The following is a 25,227-nucleotide window of genomic DNA, read 5'->3' as shown; positions in this document are numbered from 1 at the left end:
TCAAGAATTGAAGCATAAATTGAATGCAAAGCTCACATACACACACAAGGAAATCAATCCAAACTTGTTTTCTACACCTAAATGCAATGCAAAAAAGGATGGGTAGAGGCCATTGCAAGCAAGGGAGAGAGAGTGAGCTCAATGGCCTAGATTGGAATTGGTTATAATGCAAATGCAAGCTTAATAGGATCTAGTGCTAGATTAAATGACAATCTTGCTTTAAGCTTTGATACCACATGAAAGGTTATGGAAGATGGGTTAGGCTTGCATTCATGGTGATTGAGAGAGGATAATGTGCATCCACACTAAGCACAATTAGGAGACTCAGTGCACACAAGAGATAGACACAAAATAGACTGATTATTGAATCAATTGACAGTACATAGTGAGGCCTTATATAGCCAAGTAGAGGGAGTTGCAGATGACATCATAGGTGATGTAGATTAGTGGAAATCGGCCCAAAAGGGTCCTTGGTCGTCCATACTCGTTCATGTGAGTGTGTGTAGGTGTATGTGGCATGGGGAGTTAATGCAAGGAGTTAATGCATTCAACTAGGCAAGTTCAATGCATTTAGTCTAATGTGGTAAGAGGAGAGCTCCATGGATATGGTGTGATCATGAAGGCACAATTCCTAACAAGCGATGCAAACTATCCTAGACATTCAGCTTATCTCCCACTCCTTGGATGTGAGACCTCAAGTTGGGGCAATGGAGAAGAGCCAAATCAATTGTGCACATTATGCTCACGGCAAGTTCGAGAATCTGAGTACCACACACTACTAGAGTGCTTAGCTTTTGCTCACATCTGAACTTGCTTCCTTCATATTTTTAAAGATGACTAAGACCTACACACTTTCCTCTCCTAGCCACAATGTGGGCTCTCCATTGCGACTCTCATCACCACAATTTTGGAGCATCGAGAATCACTCATTAGCAACACACATACTAGATCACATGTAACTTTGGTCCCATAGGACATATTTGACTTGGGAGGATGATAATAAAATCTCTCTCTCTCTCTATCTCTCTCTCTCTCTCTCTCTCTCTCTCTCTCTCTCTCTCTCTCTCTCTCTCTCTCTCTCTCTCCCATTTTCCTTGTGCGTAGTTGTGATTTTAAGTAGTTGTTGATTGTGTTTTTTCTCATTCTTTTTGTCCGCAAAGTAGGCCAAAAAATAATGGAACAGACCATTCAGTAGGCTGGCCTGTCACACTAGTATTATAAAGGTCGGTACAATGTGGTAGCTAATGCTTTAAGCCACATGCCAGTGATTAATGCTATTGCTTTCATGAGAATTAAGAGTGAATTCTTGGCGTCTCTTCGAGAGAAGTCCGAGCACAATCTGTTGTACAATATGGTGCGGGATCATGTAGAAATGAGAGATCCTTTTCACTCTAATGTGAGTACAATAGTTAATTCAAAATACATTTCTACTTTTTCACAAGCAGAACTAAAACGACGATGGAAGACTTTTCTATTGATGATGGGTATCTACTCCACCTTCCTACTCACTGAACTCTTATTTTAATCCATGGGAATCAATCTCACAAGATCCCTATGCGACCTTCTGTTCACTCAATATGCGACTCAACCTTCTGTTCACTCAAAATCCTGAAAGCAGAGTTTGAATACAAGAGAATGGATTACTAGACTATACGGCTTTCCCGCTATCCATTCGGGCTAGGTACATGTGATGCTGCCCACGCCCTTTCTTAATTATCAAAATACGAAAAAGCCACCACGACCCTACTCTTCCTATCGGCCCTTAGTTGCCGATGCTCTGCGTGTAGGAACTGTGTGTGTGTGTGTGTGTGTGTGTGTGTGCGCGAGAGAGAGAGAGAGAGAGAGAGAGAGAGAGAGAGAGAGAGAGAGAGAGAGAGAGAGAGAGCTCTCAGCGCATGTATTGCTGGCTGGGGTGTCCTTGCTCTGACAGAGCACGCGAGGTAAGGTAACGACAAGGAATCCTGTGAAGATTCCTAATAACGGAAATTTTCCAAAATTGAGCACACCTATTTTTATTTATCTCGAGGCTCAAGGTGCTGGCCCGCCGAATTTACTTTTTGTCCCAAATTTTAAAAAACGCATCAGACAGCCCGAATGACCCCCACCGTTGATCCCGTGCCAAATAGTGCGGAGGGCTACCTTCTGTCTATAAATATTTCCGACACTCGCAAATTTCTTGTGAGATCGGGAGCCAAATGAATGAAGTTTTATGGCAACAAGAACGTGAGATAATGGGCTGCAAACTAGAAATGCGTCAGCGTTCAGAGCTTCTTTTGCTTCGGCGTCTACTTCTTCTTCCGCTTGTCTGTCTTATCGTATTGCGGGTTAGCCCAACGTTTGCAAAGCTCCATGTGGTAGGCAGCTTCTTCTCCACCGATGATGAACCCTCTGCTTTCTGGCGCTCCAAAAATTGGGACTGCACATTTGGGTTCCAGCGCGTTGCGTCATCTGACGCATACCTCCTCGCCCTATGGTTCACCAACGATCCCTACCAGACTCCAATCTGGTGGCCAGCAATCTCGCCCGACACCTCGGAAACACCATTGGTGCAGAAAGGAGCACTTTTCAAATTCAGCAAAGAGGCAAGCTTGGAGCTCTGGGCTCTAAATGCAGAAGGAATCTACACAATCGTTTGGAGTGAGCTGGGAAGCATGGAAAAGTGTGGTTTTGCAGAAGTAACTGATACTTGCAATCTGATTGTTTATGATATGTACGCCAAGGTCCAGCTATGGCAAAGCTATTCAGATCCAAGGGACTGTCTTATGTTAACAAGCTATGGTAAGGGCTCCCTTGAAGACAGAGCTCGGATCATTGAGAAGCCTTACCTTCTTCAATCCAAGCAAAACAATACCTCTTTCGCACCCGGCCGATTCCGTGTTTCCTCTGATTACAACCAGAACCTTGTACTATACGCTGCTTTTGATCAAATCTACAACGGGAGTTCAGGTAACTGCTGTATTTTTTGCTGTGTATTGAATGCCTCCTCATGCTGAATGCTCTTTCCCTTTTGACTTGAGCTCTGAATAATTTTCACTAGAACTCATCTAGCTGTTGAAAGAAAAAGACTATCCATTTGCCTGCTAATCAAGTCACGGATGTTGAATTAAAAGTCACGAATACTCTGATGTCACTGGGAACACGTCATGATTTCATGCCTTACTGTCTTGTGCTTTGTTCTTTAGCATTTAAATCTTTTCATTAAAAACAGGTTTTCATATGCAAACTGTACAATTCTTGTTTCTCATCTCCTTCAAAACGCAGCTTTTTATAAGCCAGTGGTTCTTCCAGATACACACCTCGAGACTGAATACATCTACATGAATGCACAATTGGATGTGACAAAGAATTTCCAAATCTGGGATGCAGATGGTAAAGTAGTTTTTGTAAACAATGGAACCATGCCTAAAATTAGTAGGTTAACACTAAGCGAAGACGGGAACTTGGTGATTTACAGCTGGGAAGCCAACTCATGGAGAAAAACGTGGCAGCTGGTGGATGATAAATGCAAGCTTGCAAGTCCATGCGGTCCATTTGCAATTTGCAAAGGGGGGATGAATGAGAGAGTGCAATGCAATTGTCCATTTAACACGGGATGTGCTGAGCTTGCCATGAAAGCTCCACGCAAGTTTAGTATGAAATCCATAGGAACGTTACCATGGGTGACAAGCTCCATTAAAGACCCCAAACGAACATGTGGCAGCAACTTGGGAGTCGAGACCATTGATTGCAGCACACAACTTGGCACGGTTAAACCCAAGTTTAGCATGCTTCAAGTTCCTGACAGTGATTATTATTACAACAATTTGAAGCAGCTTGTTCCTGACGTAAGCCTTGAGGATTGCAAAGATCTATGTTTACAAGAGTGTGAATGTGTAGCTGTTTCTTTTAAAGCTAGTGATAGTGGATCTCAATGTACGTTGAAAGGTAATCGCAACACACGGCTTGTGATGAATGGCTATGAAAGCATTGGCACCACTTTGCTCATCAAGTTAAGGGAGGTATGGTTTTAATCTCATTGTGCTCTGCAAGATTGTTCGTGTCTCTTGTTGGATTGTTCTGGTTTGTAATTGAATCTCACATAGCTCCTTCATGCAGGAGCCTCCCCAGCCTTCGAATACAACATCCACACCCACACCCACACCCACACCCACACCTAGAAATACGTCTAACCGACCATCAAAATTCTTCCTAAGAAGAGTAGCAGTTACCTGGACACTCATAGGGGTTGTTGTAGTCATAGCAGTTACGGGCTGCTCATGGATGATGCTCAAGCGCAAAACGTCACTGCAAAAGGATGCATATGAGGACACTGATCTTAATCTTAATACTGCTTGTGGAAACGGAAGACCAAAAATGTTTACCTACAAGGAGATTAAGGAGGCAACGAACAGATTCAGGGATTCGGTGGGAGAAGGTGGGCATGGGAAAGTGTACAAAGGGTGGATACATGCAGAGGAATGGGTAGCTTGTTGTGCAGATGTCGCAAATGGTTGCATTGCCCATTTGCAGCAAGAACAGGTACCACGTCAGGTTCTTGTGGCAGTAAAAGTATTGAAGGGCGTCAGTAACGACAATCCTGACCAATCTGATGATCAAAATTTACCAAATCAGAAGCATGCAGATGAAGGAGAGAAGCAATTCAAGGCAGAGGTAAGCACTCTTGGCAACATTCACCATGTTAATCTTGTTAGCCTTTTGGGCTATTGCGCGACACGAAGGACTCGGGGCAATCATTCAGGTCAGAGAATACTTGTCTATGAGTATATGGAGAATGGCTCTTTAGACAAGTACCTTACCATGCCAGCCATACTGCAAGAGGATTATCTCCCCTGGCGGGTGCGCTACTCTATCGCGCTTGATACAGCACGTGGCATTGCGTACCTCCATCACGATTGTGATCCCCCTATCATCCACTGCGACATAAAGCCTCAAAATGTGCTCCTTGATAAGAACTTTCGTGCCAAAGTCGCAGACTTTGGCCTTGCATACGTATTGAAAGAACAACAGAGCCACCTTACGATTACCGGTGTGCATGGCACGCGAGGATACTTGGCCCCTGAGTGGCTTCATTCTGGGGAGGTGACTTCAAAAATTGATGTGTATAGCTATGGAATGCTTCTCTTGGAGCTTGTTTTTGCGGGTGAGCATGCAGAAAGTGCTCCTGGAGTGATTGTTAACCGCTCAACATTGCTGCATTCGGCAATGCAAACCGTGAGTGTGGCTGCGGCACAAGCTAACGACACCAGCAATGATGCAATGGCCCCACCTTCACAAGGTGATAGTGTAGCTGCCTCAAAAGCTATCGTTGTTGAAGGAAGTCTATGTGATCTTGTTGCTTCTAATGAAAGCCTCAACATGGATGAATCGAGAACAGATTTGTTTCCGTGCAATGATGTGGATATCGAATCAAGAGAACTTTGCAAGGATGGCATTGAACCGCCTGCGGATGAGATTGAAGAGAAGCTGCGACTCATAAAGATTGGCCTTTGGTGTGTGCAATATGCACCCACCATGCGCCCCTCCATGTCTACTGTGGTACAGCTTCTACAAGGAACCATTACAGTGGCCAATCCACCGAACCCACAGCCCCCTCCGCCCACTCATACCTCCCTATGCTCTCTTGATGTCTTGGAATCAACCTCTCTGGATGTCTCAGAGAAATCTCACCTTTTATTTCCTCATTTTGAGAACATTAAATTGTAATAATTACTGCCTTTCTTTTCTGCATGCCAAGCCTGTGTGTTTAGTCTTGAAAGGCAGGTCAATTCCCTCTATTGCTTTCTTCCTAAAGAGCTCTCTCTCTCTCTCTCTCTCTCTCTCTCTCTCTCTCTCTCAGCAATTAAAGGTAATTGATCTTAGTGAATAAAAAAGAGTCTAGAAAAATGCAAGAGGGAATGCAAAAATGACCACAGGTGATAAATAACCCAAGGATTGATAGCCATGGGCTCGTATACCTTACCAATCGTTGGAAGTGTAGTAGGCTATGGAGGTAGATAAGGAAGCATACATAAAATTAGTAACATACTTTCATGGTTAATAGTTGAAGAGAGTCTTTAGATGGGGGTCAAAGTGCAACGTCATGTTACAACCAAATGGAACAAAGGAGAGAAGAAGAGGTTATTGTCCATAGACTACATAGTCTCAAATACTTTCAGGGCATGGTACCACTATGCTATGGGGAACCTTGAGTTTAAACCGCATGAGCGAGTGGGTGCAATTAAAAATGAAAATGAGATCATAGTCACTATTTTGATATTGTATGTTGATGCCCACAAACTTCTCCCAAGATCAATGAAAGAAACTTGTTTGGCATTGTACTTCCTTTAGTCATAGCGTCAAGATGTTTTGATATTGTCATGCTTAATGTGTGGGGCCAAAAATGTATAAATAATGTCACACCTTCCCTTAGTCCAATACCCTGGAATTTATTCTTTGACCAATTTGGAACAGCCACTATCCATAACCCATGTAACGTGAAGATTTTGTTTAATGGTTATAATAGACCCCGATCCACTGACTGACTTTGCAAGCATACATCCTTGTGTTAATCCACAAGATCACTTATGTGAGTGGCTGACATCACCCCTACAAGTCTGCCTACAGCTAGACCTTCTAAATTGCTCCTATCTTTTAGGTACTTTTTAGCTATCTGTCAAGCAATAGTTGTAGAGTCCTCCAATGTGTATAAATGATGATGTAGGGGTTCATGGCCATCCAAAATTATGTCAAAGAACCATGCTAAGATACCATGCCATCATCCTACAATGCCAACATGATTGACTCTTTGTTTCTACCTATTGAAGAAGATATGTTGGAATTGAAACTTTAAAAGAGTGTTCGTCACCAAATGAATTCTCTAAGAATTCCCCTTCTTTTGTTGATTGATTCAACTTTCAAAATGCTATTTTTCATAGTAACATGAAAATGCACATGACCAACCGATCACTTACACACAAGTGGAACGACTTGCCATTAGGAGAAAGTTGGACTCACTTTTGGGCCTTTTAGTTCTAGAGAGAGAGTGGCGTTCGACCAATGAGAAAGAGGCTAACGTTACGTTGAAAATCGACATTTTGGAGCCAAGCTCTTTTAGAAAAAAGGGAGAAAATATTATTTTTGTTCATCAAATTGCACAATTTCACGCTTTCAAGGAATAAATGCCATAAGTCGTACTAACTCTGTACTGAGGAATTTCAGAACTTTCATTGAAGACTCTATCTAGTATCTATGTTCCCGCCCAAACATGACTTTGAGTAGCTCTACTTCCCTCTCAAATCTTCTTCCCTTTTTCATATTTACGCTAACCTTTCTGTGTATTCTAGTGCACACCATGACTACTTCTCGAAGGCCTAGCACTACCATTGATTCTGTTAGAATTTTTAACAGCTATACTACAGATGATCAAGCATGGATACCATCTCGAATAACTATCGGAAGTTGGGTTCTACTCCAAACTAGGAGGAGGAAGAGGAGGCAACGCAATGATTTCGTGGAGGCTTTCAAGGGACAAGTTAAAGAGTTTAAAGTGTGTGCACAAAGCAAGCGGGTGAAAGAGGTCCTCATACAACATGCTTTCCACCATGCAGGCTTAACACTAGGTTGGTAACCTAACAAGACATAAAAGTGTCCTTTCAGGGTTTTGAAAAAAACCTCCAAAACCATAGTAGATCCACTCATTTTGTAAAATCCTTTCATGAGGTTATAGTTCAAGGCCTACTAAACATGGAAAAAATAAGAAACTTGTAAAATTTATCATCTTTTGGTCACACCAAGCCTCCAAAGTTGATGGACCAGTGAATTTTCATCAAAACAGTCATTTCTTACGTTTTGTTGCATAAAAATAAGATTAGGGATTTTTGTAGGACTTGAGATAAATTCCCTAGTTAACTTCAATGGGTTGGTGATGAGAACATATGATTACTTCTCACTCACTATTTTTTGTTTTTCCAAAATAAATAGGTACAAAAAAGTTGAATTTTTACCATTCTGCAAACCTATCATCAAAGTTTCTATAGCCACGTTCAATACAAATAATATATGCATGTTTTCTTAGTTCCCTATTGTTCTTTATGTTCATAAGGAGCCATGGAGCATGTCAAAAGAATAATACATCTCTTACCAAGGGGAATCTTGGGGACAAAGATGAAGTGTTAAATACAGCAAACATGAAAAAACTGGGTTGAATATTATGAGTTGTAGAATCCCATAGAAACTATTCAATATCTAGCCAAATTTGATCCTTATGACTAGATATGGTTACTACCTACAAAATGCATGTAGTTGTCACAAGAAACTAACAATATTGAAAAAGCTCTACTTGATATACTAGAATGTTTCGTTTTCTTATTAATTGAAAAAATCAACCATCGTTGTGTACTATGCAAAATAGGGTATTAGGTGCCCCAAAACTCAAGGAATGTTAGCTTTATGTTACAATATGCGACATAGAAAATAAAAAATGAATTTGGATATCATGAAATCCACCAAAAAAATCATAGAAGAGCTAAAATTGGCTTAAAAACAGGATTTGATAATTTTTATAATTTGGTCATAACTTACAACTTTAATATTTATTTCTCGCTAGAAGCATCAGGACATGTTGAGGACTACTAAAGATAGTTCTCTAGCATTATAGACCTCACAAACATGAATTCTAGAGTGGTATAGTTGCAAAAAGTTGAAAAAAGCCAAAAACAGGACCCGTTTTTTCACACAGTTTAGGTTGTGAAATGTTGTGCAAGGACAATGTTAAAGATGGAATTGATATTCCAAAAAAATGTCGAGTTTTTTTCAGCTCATGAGACAACTTTCTAGATAGATAGCACCTCAAAATCCATTTTGAAACTCTTGACATAATTCAAGAAAAATGGTCACTTCACAGGACATAAAAGTGTCCCATTACCAACCTAGTGTTAAGGCTGCAAACATCTCCTCCAAGTTTTCCAAGGCATCAACCCAACTATAAGTTATTTTGAGCATCTCACTTAGTGCATGATTATATTCGAAGGTTAAGTGGTGGATATCATCTTTGATATGTTTCAGATATTTATCCATCGAATAGGACAGATTGACAACCAGTTGAGAGCATAGTTGGGATTTTGATGCTTTCCATGCATTTATTGGTGAGCAAATGTACCGAGGAAGACAACACAAGGAACTTGCAAATAATGGAATATTCTTTTATGATATGTCATATGTGGAACCGAAAAATTCCATTGATTGGGGTCGTGTAGCTCCTTTGTCACTTCCATCCTTTGACAGCAAGGATCGGTCTTGAAAGCTTTAGGAATAAGTTGTTTCAGGATATACAAAAGTTTCTCAAGTATTCAATTGCCACAAAAATAGTTCGGCTCGCACTATTTATGCCTCTTGAAGTGTTTGTAGATTTTTTCTTTGATGAGCATATAAGAACTACCGCAACAATGTCCATTTGCAAGTCTGAGAGCTGTTTGCACTTTTTAGATGATAATTGGGATAGGAAACAATCACAGAGAAAAATCTGTATTTTGCAAAAGAAGTCCATAATTTGCAAGTTCATTATAAGCTCTCAAAATTTCATAGTGTCGGTTTACTATTTTAGATATCATCTTCTTAGTGGGCAGCTTATTCCACTCAACCAAGATACAGAGTCTAGCCTCGAGAATAAATCTTTATCAATGGAGCTTTCCTTTCAAGACAACCTACTTACTGTGATGGAGACAATGTCAAGCACAACTCTTGTACAACTCAGGCTAGATCTTACATGTGAAGAGCTTCCACTTTTGCCAGAATTGTATGCATTCAGTCTCAACAATAGAAAAGTGCTTACTAAATGGATGAATTTTTATTGTCTTTAATACATTAAGACAGAATCTAACTTTTTCTTCTTTTCAGATTCCAAAACACAAGGAGAAAACAACATTGTGCAAGGAGTCACTCACAAATACACTTCGCTTCCACCGAAAGCTAGGTCACATACCTTGTGCACGCAATGAGCTTTGATGCCATGCAAACCATGATGTACTCTTTAAAATGACTAATACAGAGACATTTTGTGACAGTCAAACAATTTTTAAAAGATGTACACTTTTCATTGTCTCAAAACTTTACAAATTCTGTTGTTTCTGTCAAGCTTTATACAAGTTATTGCTCCCTTTCCCTGCTACTACTGTCCTCTCCCCTGGTTTGTGCCACTGGTCCCGTGTCCTCTCCCTTGGTTGGTGCCACTAGTCCCCTGTCCTCTCCCCTATTTGCTGCCACCGCTCCCCTGTCCTCTGCTCGGATTGCTGCCAGTTCTACCTCTGGGGATGTTGGTCTCGAGCATCCTTTTGTGTCGTTCGAAATCATGGGACTCTTCCATGGCTTCCCATGCATCTTGCACCTGTGAAGCTTTCCTCTGTTCTTGCTCTTGCCGTCGACGTGTAGCCCATTCCTCTACTTCTGCGGCGTCTGCATAATACTGATTTATTGCTTCATGCATATTTTGACGTCTTCTTGAGTTTGATTGTAGCGCTGCGTCATTTTGTTAACGCAAGCCTGTTCGAACTCCTCAGCTCTCGCCCCTTCCTCTTTTTTACATCTGTTTTTCGAGATTTTAATATGTTGGATGGCCATTACAGAAAAATGTCGTACATCGTTGGGGGTGTAGTTATGTAATTGAAGTTCCTGTAGAAGCATGATAAAAGGAAAGTAAGTAAAGATGTTGCTTCTTTTAATACAAATGTTGTACCAAACAATGAAACAACACGATTACTTATGTTTGGTACATCCAAAATTTGAATGAGGAGCAACAAGGCATTCAAACAAGTTTGCCAGCCACAGCTATAGTCATCAACCTGCATGGGCATGGTTACCCGTTGGTGCCGAATGGTATTCCCTAGATCATGTTCTAACAAAACATGCTCTACACAGCATACAAGTTTTTTCGCGGCACTACATACATAACCACTTGAGTCAGCAACACATTATAAAGAGACACTACTTCCAAATGTACTCAGATGTGCGTTACGTTTTTACGCGATCGTGAAACACCCTGCTTTGCCCGGAGTTTGCATAGTAAACAATCTTATCTTCAATGTCAAATAAGAACAGACTCCAATGATCACTACACCAAAACCATCAAAGATGAGGAGAAAGATCCTAAATGCAACATGGTTTTTACAAGGCAAGAAAAAACTCACGATTGATTGTATGCAGTGACCAGAAAGCGCGCTAGATCAAAATTGACTCTGCTAAACCAACCCATTAGAGCCAAAAAGGAAACTCCACTGTTCTGTAGCATAGGCGATATCAGTGGATCTATTACGTATATTTTGTTTTGAACCTCAGGGGGCAGAAGCAAGACAACTTGCCTAACATGAATCAATGGTAGAGATTAGAATTTAGATATTTTAGCGAGCTGTCACTGCCACAAACCCATGAGTCAATACCGAACGAAAAGGGAAGATATCGAATTCCATAAGCCACTGACTCGCTTGGTATTGACCCATGTCTTAGCAGTAGTGATCCATCTAATGAACCAAGCATGACTTATAAAGAAAAACTTGACGACTGCCGCGAAGACATGGGTCGATACCGAGCGAGTAGTATCACTATCCAATTCCATAAGCCACTGATTCGCTTGGTATTGACCCATGTCTTGGTAGTGAGCCATTTAATGAACAAACCTTGACTTTTAAAGAGCATGAGAATTATCACAAAGCAATGTTGACGACCCCATCCGTTGCATTGGAGCTGGTGAAACTGCGCATGCACAGGAAGTCTTGTTGGTCGAGGTTGAAAATGTAGGCCTCCTTTGACCTTCCAAGCAGTAGTATGTGTGCATGCAGAGGCGCTGTGCTGAGCAGAACTTGCAACTCCTCTTCGTTCTCTTCATTGATTTGCTCTAAAATAATCGTCTAATCTGATAAAGTCTCCTCGTTGGATGGCCCTTGTGAAGCAGAGCCTTGCCCTTGCCTTTCTTGAGCTTTATCCGTGGTTGCCTCAGGCTCCTCCCTAACAGCCACAGGGTCCTCCCTAATAGACACAGGCTTCGGATCCTCCATGCCTTGCTCATTTTCTTTCAATATAGGTTGCTCCATAAATGCCTCATGGCCCACCCTGGCCTGCTCATCAGCCCTTACTGGCTCAGGATCCTACATGACTTGCTCATTTTGTAATAGCAGATATGATTTAAATTTTTTGAGGTTAGTACCAAGTGAAGAGGTGCATCGAACAGAGTTTGCCTTCCCTTATTCTCTTGGTATTGACCTCAGAAAAGCGTAATATCAAGCGAACAGGTGCAATGAAATACCAATGTGAAGGACACGTTTAAGTCCATGCTGACCTAACTGTCATGTTGTGCCCTCCCATCACCTCCCCTAATCTAGGGGGGTGGTACCATTTCTTCTCCCTCCCACGTCTACCTCTCATGAAAACACATGGCGATACTCCAACCCACCACCTCACAGACCACTCATCAGCCAGAACCCAGGCCCTGCGTGTCAGGCATGCCCATCTAGTCTATTTAACCAGCAGCTTTTTCAGAACCTCCCTCAAGGTTTCGCAGAGCAACTACAGAAATCTTGGAAAAGTGGTGATGCCTTTCCAAGGGACACTCCTGCAGTGCTAGCAGGACCGCATCCGGGACCTCCTCATGAGGTCCCCCCTTGGTCCTCCCCCGATGGTACCCTTAGAATTCTCCACCGACACAGCCCGAGAGTGGCTGCTCTCAATACGGGAGTCAATCCTTGAGGTAAGCTGCTGGTAATTCTGTCTGCCTCAACTGCCAAACCAACACCCCCATCCTTTCCCCCTTAGTACCAACCCTTTGAAGCTCAGAAATTCTTTCCTTTTTGTTCTCAATTTTCAAGCTCCTAGTTTGAATATCTTATTTGCTGCATGCTTTGTGCAGGATGTTAACTTCAAGCTAGAACAAATGAGGATCTACAGGCACAGAGTCTCAATCCTCAAAGACTCTCTGGATGCAAGAAGGGTTGAAGACCTACAGGGATTGCTTGCTGAGAAATGGCTCTCTAGATGTTATCTATAATTAGGTACAGGAGATGAAGGATGAAGTGCTTGAGCTAGCCAGTAAATATGAGGAAGCCCTGAACTTTGCCAGCAAGCTTCAGGAAGAGATAGACTGGCTGCGAAGGAAAAGGATTAACTTCTAGCTGTTTATTGCCAGTTGTATCCCCCGAAAATTAGTAGACCACTTTTTATAAAGTCTGAAACTTAGCCTTTGCGCCTGTCCATAGTGTTTTCTAACTCAAAACCCCCTACATGGGTGTTAAGTTGTAATTTTGCTTCTTTCTTATTTAAATTCAAAATGCGTATTTGGTTTTCAAAAAAAAGGTGTAACAAACAGGGTTTACCTTCCCTTATTTGCTTAGTACTGACCTCAGAAAAGTGTAATAGCAAACATCATTTATATTTTCCGAGGTCAGTACTAAGCAAACAGGTGCATCGAACAAAGTTTGCCTTTCCTTATTTGCTTGGTACTGACCTCAGAAAAGTGTAATAGCAAGCATCATTAATAAAGGCAATGGTCAGTACCAAGCGAACATGTGCAACAAACAAGGTTTACCTTCCCTTATTCGCTTGGTACCGACTACACAAAATACAAGTGTACAAAAGTGTAGCATACCTCTTCACTATGTGTAGAGTTTTGCGTCACTAAAGCACTGCAGAACAGGAGTAAGAGGAGGATGCGGCAAAAGGAGGAGCACTAGAGAGTAAGAGGAGATGCGAAAAAAGGGTTGGGAGCACAAAATAGATGGTTTGCTTGCCGCGTAGCGTCGGGGATGGAGTTAAAATGATGGGCAGTAGAGGATGCGAAAAGAGGCAGAAGAGCGCTCATCTGGGGTGAGGGTAGAGTTAAAATGTCTGGCGGGGGTACTGCCTCTAAACTTAGAATGCTTACCTCGGCGAGGGTGACAAATTCACTTATGCGCATGATTACACCCGAGACTGTGGTTGGTAAATCGTACTGCATGGGAATCTGAGCCCATTTATTACTGGTTGTCCTTGTGAGCGCAACCCATGTGCCTTTTTTGAGTGACCGTTTAGAGTTAGACGTCGATCGCCCTTGCCGTCACCATCTCCATCTCCAAGTAGAACAAACAGATTGCCGTTGCCTTTGCCTTTTCTGTGCTCTTCCCCTTGGCCACCTCTCATGATCCTGCGTTTAGAGTTAGATGCCGATTGCCCTTGCAGTTGCCATCTCCATCTCCAAGTAGAACAAACAGACCGCCGTTGCGGTTCTTGCTCTCAGTGGCCTGCGACATCACCATCCAACTTGGCGCCATTGGATATTGCAGAGACAGGTTCTTTCTCCCTCTCTCTCTCCCCTTCTTGTGTGATGTTAACTGTGTGCTCCCCACTGCGTTACGGGGTTAGAGCACAATGGGAACAACACTCCAAGGGCCAAAGAGTGGTCGTTAGGGTAAGATTAGAAGTCTCGCACCGCATGGTTGGAATAATTACTCCTTATGTGACCATGCCTGAGTTTGGGCATAGTGAGTGAGTAGGCCTATATATCTATCACTGATTAACATTAAATGCTCTATTCTAATCCACCTGTTTCGAATGCTTGGGTCAGAACCAAGCGAATAGGGCCCTTCGGAGATTCTTGGGGCCCCTATTCGCATGGATTTGACTCAAGTGACGTCACCTATTATGACATTAGCGCACTAGACATAACCAAGCGAATAGAGACCTTGAGGGATACTCGAGGCTCAATTTTTGCTTGGTTATGACACCGAATACAGGTCAAATTTTGAATAGTAGTTTTGGCTTGCTTTTTCTTTCAGTCATGGGGGACCGCATCCTGGAGACAGACGTTGTGGGTACAACGGAAATTCTACTTGGGTCAGAACCAAGTGAATAGGGCCCTTCGGAGATTCTCGGGGTCCCTATTCGCCTAGTTTTGACTCAAGTGACGTCACCTATTATGACATTAGCGCACGAGATAGAACCAAGCAAATAGAGACCTTGAGAGATACTCGAGGCTCAATATTCGCTTGGTTATGACACCAAATATGGCCAAATTTTGATTAGTAGTTTTGGCTTGCTTTTTCTTTCAGTCATGGGGGACCGCAACCTGAAGATAGACGTTGTGGGTACAATAAAAATTCTACTTGGGTCAGAACCAAGCGAATAGGGCCCTTCGGAGATTCTCGCGGCCCCTACTCGCCTGGTTCTGACTCAAGTGACGTCACCTATTATGACATTAGCGCACGGGACATAACCAAGCGAATAGAGACCTTGAGGGATACTCGAGGCTCAATATTCTCTTGGTAATGACACCAAATACATGCCAAATTTTGAATAGTAGTTTTGGCTTGCTTTTTCTTTCAGTCATGGGGGAACGCATCTTGGAGACAGACGTTGTGGGTACGACGGAAATTCTACTTGGGTCAAAACCAAGCGAATAAGGCCCTTTGGAGATTCCTGGGGCCCCTATTTGCCTGGTTCTGACTCAAGTGACGTCACCTATTATGACATTAGCGCACGGAACAGAACCAAGCAAATAGAAACCTTGAGGTGTACTCGAGGCTCAATATTCGCTTGCTTATGACACCAAATACATACCAATTTTGAATAGTAGTTTTGGCTTGCTTTTTCTTTCAATCATGGGGATCATAGTCCTGGAAACAGACGTTGTGGGCGAGGATACATGTGAAGAAAAACTATTCACGCTCTTATACAACGCCCGTGCTCATCAATGTGCACCAAAACTATCAAGAATGTTTAATGCAGAGTTTTCTATACAAGGGATTATAGATTGCTCATTTGAGTACCTACAAACCCATTTGCAACAGTATGAGGCAATCGTTTGTGACAATTCCATGACAGTTGATGGCAAGAGATATGTGCATCCAGCCGACCTTGACCCGACAAGAGTACTTCAAGGAGATTGAATCACTGTCTAGAAAAGTGTCCCTCCAATGCACTGCTTGTACAAGACAGGTGTATGAAGCACTTCAAAAAGTGTCGCTTAGTGGAATTCTACCACGGGTTTGTCTGTTACTTATAATTGCAGACAGATGGTGAGTTAGAGACTTCCCAGTCATCAACAACTTTCGCTAGTTGTCCATTGGCGCCGGAGGAAGAGGTAGAGGATGTGGAGGTGCAGTTTGACCCAGAAGAAGAACAGGTAGAGGTATTAAAGGAAACATTTGATGCGGGCTTAAATCTTGCTTCTCTTGCGGATGTAGCAATAGGGTGCAAACAAGAAAGCTTAAATAAGGAAGTGACTTTTCCTCTAAATTGCGCTCCCAGCTTTGCTATGCCGTGCGACACCCACTACGTTCTGCTCATAGATATCATGCATGAGCTGAATATATGGGAGAACTACTGCCTAGCTGCAACTGCAAATTTTTGAGAGGCAGATATGGGATTTGTGGATGATGATGGAGTGGACCAACATCTTATTGCTGACATAGCTATCCGTGACTCACAATTTACTTCAGGGTGGCAATTGATCAAAGATACATTCAATGAACAAAGTCCAGAGAGGCCAATTTGCCAACAGATGAGCAGTTTCAATCGACTTGGAAAACATGGGTAAGCGCGTGGCACCCAGAGCTCAGGTAATGAATAGTCAGTCTATTCACTTGTGGGGAAGGTCGATGCTGAAAATGGTCGAGAATCAAATGGTAATTTTTGTCATGCATTCAGATGGTATTGGAGATGGCCCAATGATAAAATATCATGATCAATTTTTTTGTTGACAAGTGCTAGTGTATAACGATAGTTTCCTTAGAAGAGCAGGAGGCTCACGGCAAGGGCTTGTCACTGGAGTCCAAGGCAAGGATGCGGCATTGTCTCACTACATCGGGCGTTTCAACCACAAAAAAATTTGTAGAAACAATTCAAGTACTTGGCAATTGTACTCATTTCACTTACAGCCCATCAATTCATTACTATTTTTTTGTAGATCATAATATACCACAAGGAATACTCCGAGGACAATGCAAAGTTCCCACTGTTTGCGATGAAAGTTATAACAAGATTGTGTGGTGGGCGCCCCCTCCCACTAAACGCAGAAAGACTAATTTTGATTGAGAAACAGTTTGGTCTACGTGTCTTTGGCATTGGGTATGGGTGCCAAGCACTCAGAGCCCCCTATTTCATGTCCTATATAGCTCAGGCTCTGGCTGTAGGGGTTGAAGACTCGGAGAGATTAGATCCATACAATAATCGACTGTTTCTGAGGGAAAGAAGATGCTTGATTCCCGTGGGGATGCTGCCATCAACAGAGGAACGAGATCATCTACAGAGCTTGCACATAGAAGAGGTACAAAGTGAGAAAGAAGGAGGTGCATCGAAGAGGATAAAAACGACGGGCTCAAGTCCATCTTCTCCCGCTCCTGACTCGCGACTGTCTCCACCTCGCATGGTGCTCCCCCGCATTTGAATTTCCCCAAGCCATCTGTTTCTTCTCTTTGTGGATGTGTTGTAAAGACTGTGTAATTTTTGAACTCTTAAGAAGCTCCTTCTGCCTTGCTCTATGAATTAGTCGTCTATAAGTCCATTGGTCTAACTCTAATAGGCTATTGGCCTTCTCGTTTCCTCCCCCATGTCTAGTGTGCTAAAAATAACCCGTTCTTGCCATGTAGTGGGTTTTTTCCATGCCTTGTGTGGACCATATTGATAGTGAGCCGTATGTCTTTGCAAAATATGGACCATGGTTGAACAGTATGTACTGCATTGAAATAAAACAAAATGGTCAGTAGAGTACAATATAAAATTTTGTTTTGTATACGTAGAATGCTAACCCACCATGTAATGTGTGATATGTTGCCCACCCCACCCTGTAAGGTAAGCCTTCTTCCAATCAAGCAAGGCTGCTTGAAATGATGTGAGCTTACTTTGGTCCCAAGAATGCTGCTCAATGTAGTGAAAAATTTTATCTAATGATTTCCACACGTTCGCCTTATGATTCTGGATTGCCCCACCACTAGCATTGTCTTTAACCACTTTATGTAACTGTTTCCATTTGTTGGATATGTTTCTCTTTTCTTCTCTATCTGAATCGTTGAGGCTAAACCCAAGAAACCTTCTTGCCTTCACGCCACCTATTGATGCTTTCCTAGGTACCTTGTAACGACTTTGAGACATCTTAGGGTCCTCTTTAATTTTGACATTGTCTCCATGCAAACCAATGTCTGAGAGCACTCCCTCTAATGCTTTGATCACTCTTTTCGACTCACTCTCTGGCTTTAATGTCCATGCAAAATATATGTACAAATGAACCACCTTTTCAATCATTCAACAGAGTGCATGAAGTGTACAGACATGAACTCTACTCAGAGGAATATCAAGCGCTGGCCTAAAAGTTTTATCTTGAAGATGTCTGTTGGGAGCTCTATTCCATTGTACACTCTCAAGAGATTGTGCATCATCCATGCAATATAAGCAAGGATTTGCCACAACTGCTCCGTGTGTTATGTTGTACATACACTTAAGAGTTTTTAAGTCACCTGCCATGTGCCATTCCACTGTATAGTCACCAAATCCTTCCATTGAAAGAACGACTCCATTTCTTTGTTCACTGATGATAGAAGGAATTTGGATTTGACTAAAAACCCATTCGAGGATTTTAAAATTTTCCTTATCAACCTACAGTGAAAAGAAGACACAAAATCAACAACCAAATAATCAATATTTTCGTTATTATAGAGTGAACGAAAGTATAACTGAGATGATTCTAGAGTTAGAATGTTGTTTTCGGATTGCACATTGAAGTATCGTGGATCCTCTTTTGTTATTGATGGATCCAGAGCTCTGTTCATGAGGGTAATGGTGACTCTCTCCAGCTTCTTGTTCTTCAGGACCTCGCACTCGTTGAGCTTCAAAACAAACTTGAGAACCCCATCGCACTCCTCTCGACTGATGTAAAAGAAGTGAACTGCATACCTTTGCAATGCTTCAAGATCAACGAAGAGGTTGTTGTGCTCGTTAGATTGTACCTCTCTGCCACCCTTGCCTAAGAATGTTGCTTCAATATGGAATGGTGACCCAAGTTTCTCAAACACCTCATCATTTACATGTCGGCGAGCAGCCTTTACATGTGATGGATTTGGCAACAATGATCCTCTCTGCAGTTTATTTTGAGACTTTTTCGCTAATTCTTTGAAGAGTGCCTTGTATCCCATCTGCGAGATGCCACTCTCATCAAGTATTGCTTGCACTTCCATTGGTTCCAACAACTAATTCTCGTTCATGAAGGATGTAAGGAGCCTCCCTTTCAGCTTACAAAATTTTTTCTGAGTTATCATCTCTTCAAGTACTTCTTTTGGAACTAGATGGCTGTAATGCACTCCGGCATTGAAGCCTGCACCGTTCAAGTTTGGATGCAGTAAAGACCTGCCAAAAAAGCACCATGCGTTATGATCATGTATAGAAAAGTGTATCCATTTCTTAGTGAAGCACATTGAAGATACAGAAGCAGAAACAAACTTCGTGTTACCTTAAAGCTCGTATTCATTTTTTCAGGCCACCACTACCAATCTTCATGTTCTCAATGTTGCACAGATCTCATTTTCTTTTTCGACTACCAAGCACGGTGTCTTTCTCTCGCAAACTTGTGATCTTCTTCTCAAGACCTTGGATTGTCTCTTTGTTTGATGAATCTTTTGAGAGCATGTTTCATTAAGTTTCTTCAGCTGCATGTTCTCCATTGCCAGGAAGTTTCTTTGCCTTTCCGCATTCAATCCTCTCATTTCAAAATGTTTGGTGTATCCCAATAGCCCATCCTTGCCATCGCCTGTGAAATGTAAGAGGTTGGTGATATTAGCAAAGGGAGGTGGCGCATTTGTCGTAGGATTCTTTGGATAAATAGACCCATCGGTCCACAAATCCAAATGATGTTTCTTGTTTGTCCTTCTAATTTCTTTCTCCCATTGAGATAAAAGACTTCCTCCTACGTTTCTGCAACGGTGCGTACTCTTGTAATACATCAACATGAAGATGATTTGTGTTCTTTCTTTGGTAAGTGTTAAAGATGAAGGGGCTAAGGATTGCAAGTTCACATTGGTGTTTTCATTAAAAAAAAAAAGCGTTCTCTATTCCTTGAGTTGATAAAGAAAAAGACAGACACTCAAAACTCATGAAATATCTCAGGTTTTGGGAGGGAAGACCATATTCTCAAGTTTAGAGTTGATAAAGTTCGTGTGGCTTATGTTTCTAGAGGGAACGCTTGCAAGTTGGCATTTCAAATCATTAGTCATACGGTTAGTTGGATTCCTGACAAGAGAGCGAAGGATAAGAATGATAAAGACGGTGGGTACCTACCAAAGAATGTCATTTTAGCTTTTTGTTGGCGCAAAAAAGTATCACATAAAATGCACAATTTAACATTTTCATTTTCTCTCTCTAAGCTGACGTGGCACTTCTTACAGGGCCCAAAAGTGAGTCCAACTTTCTCCTAATGATGCAAATGAGTACATGTTTGCAACTACAGTTTAGAAGATAGGATGAGAAACCCCAAAACTTACTCAAGGAATGGGACAACTTTGATCCAGTGGTTCAAGGGTATCACAACAACTACCATCAAGTACATTACATTAGAGATATTAAGGAGTATTGATGGACTTTGTAAAGGCAACATATTAAAGGGGTTTTTGAATACTAAAAAAATACGCATGCAAAAATAAGAAAAATTTGTTTTCGCATATACGTGATGTTATGGCATGTGCTTGATCAATGTAGTGGGCTATTTTGTATCATGATTGGATTGATTTGGTGATTTCATATGATGTATGAACCTCATGGATGGATGTGGATGTATCATGTGCATGGATGTGTTCTTTCCCGCCTTTCTAGGTCAAAACTAGCTCTAGTTACAAGGGGAGCAAGGTGCGGTCATAGTACATCACTTACACATGGTAAAACACGATAAAAATGTGATTTTGAGATTATGTTTGGTCAATGGTTGGAATTATTTTTATGTATAAAATTTTTTTCTTTAAGGGCCATGTGTGTTGGTTTGTTTTGGCTGGAGCGTGTATAGTAAAAACTCCAAGTGTGGGAGTGGGCTCATTGATGAATATGGTTTATGGTGAACGACTGACATCCTTCACAAATTTGGTTGTGATTTTTGATTGTGGAAGTCGGTGTGGCACTTGAATAAATTTTTTGGTTATGGTAAATCTATTGAAATTTTGTCAATTTTTGCAACCATATTATGGTTGTGCTATTGAAACCATATTATGTGCTAAAGTGATTTTGGCACTTGGATGTGCATGATGCATAATAGAGTGGAGTGATCACCCATGCAATGAGATTAGATTATGGCTTATTGTATTTGGACTAGATAATGAATTGGTTTTGGTAAATTATGGTAGATGTGAAAGGGTAGAGATCCTATATAGAGTAAAATATAAAGAACTTGTACAAATCATACAAGATAGAGACCTTGTACAATAGTCTGGCTGCTTTGTAAGAATTATCAATTCATATGCAAGAGACTACTTTGATTGAAATCATATCTTATGTTTCTCATGAAAATGTTGCTACAAGATTAGTATCACCTACATCACTTAACCTTAGATAAAAGGCATGATGACCTGAGGCTTTGCTAGATCGGGGATGTTACATATCTTCTTTTTCTTGTTAGGCTCATCTACACGGTTATTGCATCCACGGTAGAATGAACTACATGGATAAATCATTGGGGATCTTGCATTGGCTTTGCTTAAACACCCGATGTGGCACCAAAAGAGGCATGGTACCTAAGCTGGTATATGGTTGGTGTGGATTTCCTACCACTTGTTGGTATTTGGTACTCGTTTAGAACTCGAGTTCATGAAGAGAGGCAAAGGAGCCTTGGATTATGTTTGGCTCAGGTAAGTTGGACTTCTTTTGGCTTGCTCCTAGCGAAGTGAAATTCTCCTTGTTCATAGAAGGAGCGAAAGTGGATGGGTGGACCGATCAATCCCACACAAGGTCCAATGCCTCTACTCAGTCATTAATATTTTTTAAGTTATGGTATACCCAGATTTTGTTATTATATTAATCCTTGGCTTACCTATTTCATTTAAATGGGGAAATTGAAGATTCTCTTTTGTCATTCTCGTGTGTCTCTATGCACTCTATTTCACCTCCACACATCTCTCTCTCTCTCTCTCTCTCTCTCTCTCTCTCTCTCTCTCTCTCTCTCTCTCTCTCTATTCTTACAATGTGGTGTACATGTATATTCACTCTGCACTTGGTAATTTTCTTGAGTATGCTTTCATTCATACACATTTAGAGTTAGCATTATTTGGTAGGTACCTTTGGATGCAGTCTGGCTTATGGCTCAAACTCCATGGAAGATCGGGTGTTGAGAGATCCTCCCCTATACAAATGCTTAAATTCCATGCTAGGTTAGTCATTGATAACTCCTTCCCTATACAAACGCTTCCACAACTCTAATGTATATTGAAATTGTATAAAAGTGTAAATTGTATAATTCTTGCATAGACCCCTGGAGGGTTATCTCTCATCAAATCTTATTACTCATGGAGATTAGCAACTCATTGGAGCTTCCAAGAACTTTCTCTCACATAATTGACTAGGAAATGATTAGTAGAATCTTAGTTGCCTATTATGCTTAAACTAAAAGGGTCCAATCAACTAGGAAATGACTAGTAGAAGCTTAGTTGGTATTATGATTAAACTAATCAAGAAATGATTAGTATAATCTAAGTTGGCTATTATGCTTAAGCTAAAAGGGTCCAATTAGTGAGAGTAGGAGACATTAATGTCTTCATAGCTTTGATACTACATGCTAGGTTCAGGGTGGATAAAAGAAAGTCTCATTCATACTAATAACATGCTAATTTCTCAATGGAAATTGGCTACAATATAGGCACAAAAAGGAACTTGATTACTTGGTGAAAATGAGTACAAAAGTGGTGCTTAAATAGAAAAAGCAAGTAGCATTTTCTTGCCTCACGCATGACAACTTGGAACAACCTATTCTAAGATCCAAACTCAACTTTGAATATTTATGGTGTCAAGAAGTTGGCATTCTTTCTAGTAAGGTACCATACCTCTGGCTGTGAGAGCTTGTGAAGAGGTAGCAAATGATTCACTTAATAAAGTTTATTATTTGGTGATGAATACTTAAAGTGCAACAAGTCTCTCTCTCTCTCACTCATACACACATAGAACTCTCAAAACAATACAAAGATGAAAACATCTATGCTTAGATCATATCTGACCAAGGCAAAGATAAAAGTGTTTATTGAAGCATTTATTTATAGCAGCTAGCCATGGACAACATATCTACCACTGCGTTTTCTTTACCTACAATATGCTTAAATTTAGGATTTAAGGACTTAATGTAGGCAATCCATTGTAGCTATCAATATTTTGTGTTAAACAACTTGTGATTATTCCAAGTAGTGGAAGAAAATTTGTTCCTACAGCTACACATGCACTAATTAGATATTCATTCTAATTCTTCAATGCCTGTTGGAATTGATCATATCTTGAGTAGAGATCCCCTATAAAATAGATGGATTTTCCTACAAATGATTCTACAAACTCATCCACAATTGGTCATGTACCCAGATTCCTTATTGTGACCTTATTTATAGGTTGCATGTCTTGGATGAAGCATAAAGAACCATTCTTATTTGGGACTGCAAACCGCCTATTTGAGTATGGAGCACAAGAAGGCTCCAAAATCCCCATTTTGATTTTTTATTTAGCAATTCTACTAGCTTTGGAAATGAGCCTTTGGAACTAGAATAGGCCGTAGATTCCAAGGCACATGAGGTAATGTGAAAATCACTATATGAGCAACAACAAAAGGATCAACACATTGTATCAAATGCAGGTATTGTGAAAATCACCATAGGAGCAAAAAAAAGGATCAACACATTGTATCTCATGTGGATCAAATGAAAAAGCCATAGCATGTTTAGAAAGCATTTCTTCAAAACACTTCTTCTCCTGTTGTGTTAGAAACTTGTCAGAACCAACGTGTAACTCTTGGAAAGATTTCTTTGTGAAGTTTTGCAAAATCATTCTAGGATTCCTTAACCTTGGTTGCAAAGAAGTATCTTCTATCTTGTCCACGTTGTCTCGAGGTACTTATGGTGAAGCTACCGGTTTCACCTTCTTTGCAACACTTTTGTACTTAGTTTCCACATGCACTTTGGGTCTAGTCACTTTCTTTAGGAATTTCCCCTCTTTAAAAGCTTATATCACTTGATACATCTCCACAGAGAATACTTTCACAACCTCACTCTCATAATGCAAACTTGTGAATTTGTAAAAAATACTTTTCCTATTTTCGGATTAGTCGCAAAATCTCCTTGTTTTATACCACTGTAGTCCCACTTCACAATGGTAATCTTCCAAAACCTATCATCTCTTTGTGGCCATGAAACTCTTTACTAGATTTTGGAAAAGGGTGCTCTCGAAGGTTGTCTCTATTTCTTTCACGATTCACACAAGCAATAAAAAGTTGAGCAACACAGGTTCCATCTTTTCTTCTTATGCTAGAAAAAGCTGAACCATCATCCATTACCTTTGTTTCCATTCAAACTCCTAAAATTTAGGTTATACCCAAGAAAATATGATATGAAGGTGTCCTATACAAAGAAGTTTTGGTCAATTTTTACATCACCTATTGTCACCTTCACACTCGAGCATGCTTCATACAATTCGCCAGATGATTTGTTTGCCGCCTTCACCATCCAACCATGATTTGTGTCCATCTTCCATTTGCACTTGTTATAGAGACTCTTTAACATTCTATTTATTTTAAACCATGGTCAATTAAGGCAACAAATGGATCTTGAAGATCACCTACCTTGACCAATGTCTCTATAGTTGCCCTTGCCTAGTAACTTCGTGAATAGTGGCTCCTAGGAATGACTTCAACTTCTTTGTCATCATTAGAAAAATACAATTGCTTTACTCTACCAATCGGTTGGTAGCATCTTACCACACCTTCATCAACCTCCCTATGGTGCAGTTGTATCCCCTGTGTCTTCAAGGTTTCACATTTAGCTTGTGGACAAGCAACTCAACAAGATTTTGCCTCTTTCTCTTGATGATATCAATGATCTCCTCATGGAATTTATGCTTGACTACTCCAAGGACTTATCCCAAAGTAAAATCAATCTTGATATTCAAAGTCCTATCCTTCGAGACTTTTTTTACATATGTAGCAACCTCAATACTACATTGTACTTTATAAGTTTGGCCCTTTAGCTTACCTTTTGTTGGTTCTTTCTTCTTTCCTATTGTAGACTTCTCCATAAG

At 40.9% G+C, this 25,227-nt stretch overlaps 1 protein-coding gene across 1 annotated transcript; it reads left to right on the top strand.

Moving 5' to 3' along the window:
* Positions 1-2,195: 2,195 nt before the first annotated feature.
* On the top strand, positions 2,196-5,779 carry LOC147453939 (G-type lectin S-receptor-like serine/threonine-protein kinase At5g24080). The gene is made up of 3 exons (XM_086517231.1): positions 2,196-2,946; positions 3,289-3,998; positions 4,096-5,779. The coding sequence occupies exons 1-3, from the start codon at positions 2,196-2,198 to the stop codon at positions 5,701-5,703; spliced, it is 3,069 nt and encodes a 1,022-aa protein (XP_086373357.1). The 3' UTR covers positions 5,704-5,779.
* The last annotated feature ends 19,448 nt before the right edge of the window (positions 5,780-25,227 follow it).

This window comes from Adiantum capillus-veneris, chromosome 7 (genome assembly GCF_014529385.1).
Source record: "Adiantum capillus-veneris isolate H3 chromosome 7, ASM1452938v2, whole genome shotgun sequence".
NCBI classification, from domain to species: Eukaryota; Viridiplantae; Streptophyta; class Polypodiopsida; order Polypodiales; family Pteridaceae; genus Adiantum; species Adiantum capillus-veneris.
This window is presented reverse-complemented; position numbering and strand designations above follow the sequence as displayed.